The sequence below is a fragment of the Indicator indicator genome, chromosome 7 (assembly GCF_027791375.1).
Source record: "Indicator indicator isolate 239-I01 chromosome 7, UM_Iind_1.1, whole genome shotgun sequence".
NCBI lineage: Eukaryota > Metazoa > Chordata > Aves > Piciformes > Indicatoridae > Indicator > Indicator indicator.
This window is the reverse complement of record NC_072016.1, coordinates 20,395,069-20,403,733: the sequence shown is the minus strand read 5'-3', so window position 1 is coordinate 20,403,733 and position 8,665 is coordinate 20,395,069. Positions and strand designations below refer to the sequence as shown.

At 40.3% G+C, this 8,665-nt stretch overlaps 1 protein-coding gene across 1 annotated transcript; it reads left to right on the top strand.

Moving 5' to 3' along the window:
- The first annotated feature begins 6,061 nt into the window (after nt 1-6,061).
- LOC128967956 (dual specificity protein phosphatase 13-like) lies at nt 6,062-8,024 on the top strand. The gene is made up of 3 exons (XM_054382264.1): nt 6,062-6,222; nt 6,523-6,740; nt 7,825-8,024. The coding sequence occupies exons 1-3, from the start codon at nt 6,062-6,064 to the stop codon at nt 8,022-8,024; spliced, it is 579 nt and encodes a 192-aa protein (XP_054238239.1).
- Nucleotides 8,025-8,665: the final 641 nt, after the last annotated feature.

Genomic DNA, 8,665 nt, shown 5'->3' with positions numbered 1-8,665 from the left:
TGCAAATGGCCCCACTTGTAAAGTCCCAATTGTAACGGTCTGTATATGCATTTTTAATAGATCAAATACTGGATATTCAGAAAAGAAACAAGCTGTTAAAACTTTTGGTCACTGTCCCATGCCCTGATACTGGTTCCAAGATGCTCATCTCTAAGCAGTCTGTTCCATCCTCCTTTTATTTTTTTATACCAAATGATGTGTAGTTTCCCAAATGAATTGGAGTGAATGTTCTGCTTTCTTTGCCAGTTTAGCAGCCTCTGCAAACTGTAGGAATTAAGTGCAATTTTGGTCCTTGCAGTGTTCCCCTTCTGTCCTTTTACATGCACTAGATGACAAAGACAAGTCTGAATTCATCAGTGACAAATCACAGAACACATACATACAAATCTGGAAAAAAAAATTAAAAGGACCTTACCTTGCTATTAATAATGGGCCTATTAATAAAACTAGTTGAAAGCAGAGGTATTTTTTAACTCCACATATTCATATTCAAACTGACTAGCAGTTATCTGACAAGGAAAACAAAATTATAGGAGAGCAAGAAAATTCAGTTAAATAAGAGTTTGTGCTTGTCTACTATGTGCTTCTGCTGTGAATTTTTCTTCACCAACTGCCAGTCAATCACAACTTTTTGCACACTTCCAGGTGCTGAGTTGGTACCATTTACAATACATTGCTGCATCTGCTTGTATCTGCAAAACTGGCTTAAATTAAAATAAGTAAAAAGTTAAATTAAAAATTGCTGCAAAAATGACTGTAGCAGACTACAGAGCTATCTTATCACAGAATAGATCATCATGTCTGTCTTAAGCACAGTCCTGAAGCTAACTCACCTTTTGGAATCTCATTTGGAAATGCCAGGAAAGCGTTGAATTTTTCAGAGCGCTAGGGCTTTGTTGTGTGTGTTTTCTAAGATAAATGTGCACTCGAATCCACCAGCTCATCTGATTGCAGCAAGGAAGTGAAACTGAAAGCAGAAGCTTCCTTACCCTGTTTTCCTACACTTTTTATAGTAAGACCAGCAATCCACCTACAAACAGCTTCCCAAATTCAGTCTCCAGACTTTAGAAGCCCAGGTCAGAAAATTAACCATAATTTTATGTTCCTGTGAATCCAGGACAGTCACATCTGTAGTAAAAGTGGAGAAGACAGATGTACACAGCCTGGCCATTGGAGAGAGCTCTGTGCCTGGCTGTGGAGGCTGCTGGGCTGATTTGCAGCAACATTTTGGAACCTCCGCACTGGATGAAACCTTGGCCCATTGATTTCTATCTGAAGATATCACCATAAATGGCTTTTTCTGCCCTGTCTAGTTTCATCAACTAATAAATATTTGAAAAACCTCAAACTAGTTTGCACAGAAAAGTGATAACACAATTTAAAACCTGTAACTCTTAAATGAAAGTAGTCATGTAATAGCTTCTTAGCCACTACACTTCAAAGCTGAGAACTGCTTCGCCTGACCAACATTTCAGGTTCTGATAAAGGATTAATTATCTAAATAGTTTGTGCTTTATTTAACAGAAATTTCCAATAAACCTCATTCTGTCACTTTTAGTTATGTTACTTGATGCCATGTGACATGAATGCATTGATGTAAATTTGACAAGCAATGACAAGGATGACGTGTCAGTCTGAGAAGTTATGACAAATTATGTTTCACAGATTTTTTTAAAACTACTACAGATTGCAAGGAAAAAAGATCTTTAAAGTGTATGGGTACATTTTTAGACTGAAAACTATTAATTTAATTCATATAGTTAATTCATATACTATATTTATTCAATGTTCAGGCTGACAATAAGAAAGTAACAGGGAAATTTATATTGACACTTCCCAACTAACTCTTGTTACAATTTATTATATAGTAAAGAGGAAAAAAATGTGTTAATGTAATGGTGATTTGTTTTTTTCCAAAAACCACTCTGTCATTAGGTAATACTGTTAGCATTTAATAATCTGAAATGTTCAATCTATGTCAAATCTCAAGACTGTACACAGGAAAGAACAGCTTGAGCTGAAAAGAGAATGCATTGCTCATGAAAATTCTCTTCCAGCAAATAATACAACATGGCAAGGAGGGGGCTATTCTCTCTTCAGAAGTACTAATTGATCTAAATCATGCTTTTTAAATCTATTTTTCTGGGCTTTGGGGAGACTTTTTTTTATCTCATATTTGTACAGATCAGGTCCTGCCTTATAGGTTCTTTGTTATTTCTGTACTTCAGTTGAAGCATACTTAGAACTGTATGTGTGAACTTCCAAGCATCTATTCTATCTTCAAATTTCATACTCCTGTAGCGGAAGAAAAAGAGACTGAATACCTAAGAACTAACCAAATTAGTGAAACAATCATTGTTCAAGGCAGGCAATGAGCTTATTAGAAGGGAAAGAAACAAAAAAGAAAAAGAAAAAAAAACACAAAAGGAAGGAGTAAACTAGGAAACTCCATGTGATAATCAGATAAAATTGCTCCATATGTTAAAAATACATTAATGTTGTAGAATACCAGAAAACTCTGTCTCACTTAGTACTGACCTAAATGTACTAGAATTCAGTTAGTTCAATTCTTCAATCGTTGACTATCCCAAAAATCAAATTCTGAAAACAGGCTGATGAGTGAAATGAGGAGAACTTTTGGTTGGAGACTACTGTATCCATAGAATCATAGCTAGCTGAACTTCATGTTGTATCATTTTCACTGTAAAAGCTTTCTTCTTTGAGAATGTTTTCACTAGAGATGGGACGGTGTCACTGGCATGGCATCAGCTAGTACTGTTAGCAGTATTTTCAATAGATGAGCCTCCATGAATGTCCTGGTTTCAGCTAATGCACATTTTTCTGGTAACACCATGCTGCATGCTGCTAGAGCACTCCATGGCATTTTACACTGTTGCCACCTATTACATTATTAGCCATGGGATGTTTGATTTAGATTATTGTACCAAGTACAACCTACAAAGTAATCACAAAGGCTGACAACCTACAAAGTAATCCAAAAAAGTCTGAATAGAAAGATGGCTTCTATTGAGTGCTCTGAAATGAATCACACAGTAATTTTAACTGAAACAGCAGCTATTTCAAGATTGCATGTAACTGCACACAGATGTTTGGCTTTCAGCTGCCCACTGTTCCAACAGGAGAATGTCCAAATTCTTGGAATCTCAGAAAGCTCCTACTTCACAGAAAGCTAATTTCACCTCTATTCAGTGTGACCATGTATCAGTTTGTTGTTTTTTACATTCATCCTTAGTAGCTTTAAAAGGCCCAGGATACAAGCAAAGCTATAGAGAGACAAATCCATCTGGGCAAAAGATTACACCTGGAAGGAATCACCTGCTGAATTTAAGGACAAAACTTAGTTTATGTTTTTCATAGTTTTTTAGTATTTGTATGTAGGCTACACTTACATAAACCAAAATAAAACAATTCTTCACAAAGTCAGAGATTTGTGGACAAAATTAAGCCCTACAAGAGCAACAACATTATGGAACAAAGCCTTCAGCTTTAGTTAGAAGAGTTAGCACTTTTGCTGAGGGGGATCTCCAGCTTCCTGAGAGTTTCATGTCAAGGCACATATCAGTAGCAGAGAGCCTGACTGTCCTGGATTGATCCACAGGCCTGATGACCAAATCTCATGTAAACACATGGAAGGAGAGGTATGCTGAAGTATCTGAGCCTAATGCTGAAGACAGAATGTCAGGTGAGGGAGAACATGAAGCAGGAAAAGATGCTGCTGTTCTCTCTAGTGAGGTTACATCTTGTGGTTTAGTGCATAACAGAGCTGCTCTGAAAGACGTATTTCTGCTTTTTGTCTGTTTCAAAGACAACTTTTGGCAAAAAAAAAAAAAAGTATCACAGCTTTACATAAGCTTTATTCAAAGACTATTAAACTCTTAGAAGACTCTAGGTGTGGAAGGCTAGAGTTTTGAAGCAGATGGGCATGTGCTATACAATTGCTGGAGGCACACAGGGTGTGGAGGTCGTTCTTCTGGAGCTCATGTTGTCATGCTCATCAGCTTTCATGTCACAAAGAAACTCTGAATTCTTAGTGTATTTGGGGTAGAGGCCAATAAAGCTCTACAGCCAAGAAGGGCCAAACTTAAACATGACTCTCACCTTTCTGAGAGAACCTGATTGGCTACAAATGGGTTGGGCTTACATATAAAAACACCTGCTAGTAAAGCCTCACCTTCAGCCTCCACCCAGAAACCTAAGAAAAGTAAACTAAATTAAACAACTTCATGTTCTCAGTTAGTTTTCCTCATTTGCAAGCACAAATCAATCAGCTTAGAAAGCACTAGTTTACCACAGGGAAAACAAAACACGAAACCACAAAACAAAACCCCCACAACACACAGAAAAGTAACATATTAAGTGCACATACATAGTGCTTGAAGTATAACTGCTGGATCTGGCCAACTGGTTGTCTCACTGACAGCAGCGTCTGGATGCCTGTCCTACTGCCTTCCCAGATAAAAATTACGGCATTGTTGCTTGCAGTTTCCCTTATTTCACCTTTTAGGCCAGAACATATATATACCACCAGGAACTAGCAGGCTCTCTGTGTACAATTTTAGCAATTTCTACTCATGCAAGACTCCTAATAAAGTCACTGGGGGGTTTTGGTGTGTTTTGGTTTTCTGTTTTTTTTCTCTTCATGTGTGTAACTTTTGCCCTCTCGTGCTAGAAACTGTTGCCTTGTATTAGGGTAATCTATCATTCTGAGTACTCCTAAGAATAATTAATTATTCCAGACTTTAATACCTGGTTTCAAATAGCCCTGCATGATGTCTCTCTTGACAAAACAAGATAAAGCAAACCCTCTCTCCATCATAGTAAATCAATGCATGTGTAATAAAGGTGGCTCAAACCTGGCCAAGGTTTCTTTCTATTCGTTGCCTTTTTACTGCAGGAGATAATGCTACCAGCAAACTTCTCCTCTTGGGTCAGCTTCTCTTCTGGGCTGCTTTGGGAGAAGAGCCATGACTCTGCAGGTCAGTTGCCAAGCTTACAAAGAAAAATAAGCCTTTCATGCGTTTTTCCCTATAGCTCCATCACTGACAGTTTTGCAGTCTCCTACCAGGAGTCACATCCTGCAGACCAGAAGCACAGGGACTGCTGTACTCAAAAGTGCCCACTAATACTACAGCTTTGTACAATGGGTCTCCAGCATATGACTCACAAGACCTTTCTATATAAACTAACTCAGTGGCTTACAAGTTCCACCTGACAACCATTACACTCACATTCTTTGTTCTCTTTTCAGCAAAGGGAGGTATCATATAATACATAGCAGGCATATTGTATTGACACAGTGAGGAAAGTAGTGACTGTACATATTATGTACAATTTAGGCTCAGATAATTTTACTTGGTGAAAAAACTGGTAGCTTCAGGAAATACACTTCTCTAAATTATTGGTGATAGGCAAGACATCATCTGCTTGCTGTTTAATCTCCTGGTGACCATGTCAGTTGGACTTCCTTGTGCATTTCAGCCCCTTTCACAGCTATGTTTTTAAGCACTGCAAAATAAATGGGAGATAATTGTTGCTGGGAGAGACCTGCCACTCTTGTTGCATTGAACAGGTTTCTGGTTTTCCCTTAACAGGCCTTTAATTGCTTGTGATAAACAGCTAGACTCGCTAACTGCTGCTCCTGCACCAAACACACCACTGAGGACAGTTACAGCCATGTCTTCCTGAGTGTCCTGTGGGCTGACACTCCTGGCACTGAGACTGCTGTGTGGCAGAGCAATGTGGCTCTGAGGATGAGCTCTGGGGAATGGACTGTAACAAGAGCCCAGTAATGCCCAGTTTGGTATATGAATCTGTTTCAACTAGCTGTGCCTATCAGGGCAATGCATGGGTGAGCAGCCAGCCCTGGCAGGGGACACTGTAGTGCAGGGGTGGCTCGGTGCCATGGTGGGAGCTGCTGCCCGGCAGCTGCCCCAGCCCATCTCCCAGCCTCCCCTGTGACCGCCCGGGGGGCTGGCAACACCCCAGCACACAGCACCGTGCTTCAGGCTAGTGGGAGCCAGGTCTCTCCCTGGCTTTCGGCATGTCTGGGGTGGAGGCGCTGGGCTCACAGGGACCTGAAGGTGCCGGGACATGCATGGAGGGCATCCCCTCCCTTAAAGAAATTGAGCAGCTCCTGAACACTGGGCGGCCCTCTTGCAACCATGTTGATGAAGTGTGGCCTAATCTCTTTTTAGGAGACCTGTAAGTACAGATTTACAGACACACTTCGGCCATACATTCTGAATGTCTGTTAGCATGCCTTTTCGGTGTGGCTTTAGCTAGCTCATGGTTTTGCTCATTGCTGTCATTCACACCGCAGGCATTATGGTTTCTGAGATAAAATGATGATTAAGCTGGCTCTTGTGTCTCGGTTAGCCCTTAGAAGCAATGCATGGGCTGACACTCCAGCCTGTCACTTGGGAAATGCAGCTGTAGCACTTCTCCTGCTCTGTGATTATCTCTACACTCATCTTGATTTGTTTGTTTTTGTCTTTTCCTTAGAGTTACAGCTCACAACAGATTTATTCTGTGGAAGATGGGTGTGACCCATGTTTTAAACGCTGCCCACGGCACAACATACAGCCACGGAGGCCAGGACTTTTATGGTGCAACTATTGATTATTATGGTGTACCAGCCCATGACCTCCCAAGCTTTGATATAAGCCAATTCTTTTTCTCTGCAGCACAATTTATCCACAATGCTTTGAACACGCCAGGAGGTATGAAATGACTGTGTTTTTAATTTTTATGTGACTGTCATAACAGGTCAGCTCCATGAGCTCAGTGGTGGACCCGCCAGCTGTTGGTCACCTGTACCATGGGTGGCAGGAGGAGGGAATAATGGGATATACATGGATATAGCTCTTACTAGGTCCCAGAAATTTGATGTGGGAAATGGGACGAACAGTGCAGGAGAGAGACCTAGGCAGAGAGAAGAAGAGGCAGAGTAGAGAGAAAAATATCTGGAACACAAGGGTTGTTCAAAGAGGGAAGAGTAAAACCATATATTTAAAATGGAAACCCTCTTTTGAGACCTTTTTATGACAACTGTATTTGAAAGAACAAATGAATTGACAAAAATTCTGATTTCTGCAACCATCAACTGCATGAAGAGAAGCATATATTGCAGGTGAGCTTCTTGTGTGAGCAGGGCCTGCAGGGCTGTGCCCCTAAGGAGATTTACCTTTATCCAAGGAGGTTTATAGTATGTTGCACAAAACACTGAGCTTCTTGGCAGTGGTACAATAAAATACTAATTAACCTGTATTACATAAAAATCCATTTCTTAAAATGAGTAAACTGGCATTAATTGAGCTGTATCACACATTCTGCTGTCAAAATTATAGTTGCAGCAAATTGCTTTATTATGCAATGGTACTAGGCCAGTCATTTCTCTTGGTGGCTAATGTGTTAGTGCCATCATTTCAGGCCAGACTTTGGCATTCTTCTTCACGTAAGCCCCTCTGAAATCAGTGGGTCCTATCTCTCAACATTGTTCTCACAACAATGAAGAACAACTTCATTGCTCTCAACAGGGTTTTCTTTAATTTACCAGTGTTTCTGAGTTCAGGTTGGGTTCTTGTGGCACTTACCATAAAAGTGAGTGTAGCAATTGCAAATTAGACTCAATTGTTTGCACTTGATGTGATCTATCAGAAGAGTAAGAAATACATCAAGTTTGTGGTGTTACTGTGACTAGTCTGGAGAAGGCAGAAAAAAATTTGCCTTTCCTTTAAATAAAATTTCATCCACCATACTGCTTCTCTTTCATGGTTATAATTATTTTTATTTTTTCTTAACAAGCTAAAATCTTGGTGCATTGTGCAGTTGGAGTAAGCAGGTCAGCTTCCCTGGTCCTAGCATATCTCATGATAAAACACCACCTCCCATTGGTTGAAGCCATCAAAACAGTGAAGGAACATCGATGGATTTCACCCAATCGTGGCTTTCTGAAACACCTGCAAAATCTGGATATTCAGCTACGGCAAAAGAAGGACTGCTGAAAGGGCAAAGCCATGTACCTCCATTTTTCTGAGCTTCAGCCATCCTAGCCATTGTGCATATACAGCTTCCTATGATCAATGCATGCTGAAAAAAAAAAAAAAAAAGAAAAAAATATGCATCAAAGAAGAACGTTAATACAACTGAACACAAATTAATTCTCACAGCTCAGTTCTTCCAAGACCAGCACAGCCAACACTGTTGTGGAGCTGTGGAGCTGCTGTGTTTAGCAGGGTGCCTTCTATCAGATCACTCTGCTGGAGTGATAAATATGGACCAAGTCTGCTACTGGTTTTGTGCTATTGCCAGAGGCAAGTTCAATAATTGCATCTAGCTGAAAGTTTGTTTGAGTTGCCTTTACTTGAGAGGGTAACATAACAGGCTTCCTCAGTTTGGTTACAGTTCTCTTGTGCATGTTCTCATAAGAAAAGTTTTTTGTGTTTCAGGCCTGGTGATGTGGCAAGGACAATTTCTTAAGAGCCCAGGCACAGCTACAGAAACATTCCTCTTTCACTATCCTGCTAAATATTGCACTGATACAGAAAGCTGTGACAGCCTGAAGACCCACACCAGCAGCATAAACTCTGTGCAGCTCTCTCTGCACTCTCTGGGTCAGCAAACCCACTAAGCTTTTCTTGTGTAA

Excerpts from the sequence above, each read along its gene's own strand:
- LOC128967956 (XM_054382264.1), top strand. The coding sequence starts at position 6,062 with ATGTCTGGGGTGGAGGCGCTGGGCTCACAGGGACCTGAAGGTGCCGGG. Across the intron at positions 6,223-6,522 it reads AATCTCTTTTTAGGAGACCT|AGTTACAGCTCACAACAGAT; the intron begins GTAAGTACAGAT and ends TCTTTTCCTTAG. Across the intron at positions 6,741-7,824 it reads TGCTTTGAACACGCCAGGAG|CTAAAATCTTGGTGCATTGT; the intron begins GTATGAAATGAC and ends TTTCTTAACAAG.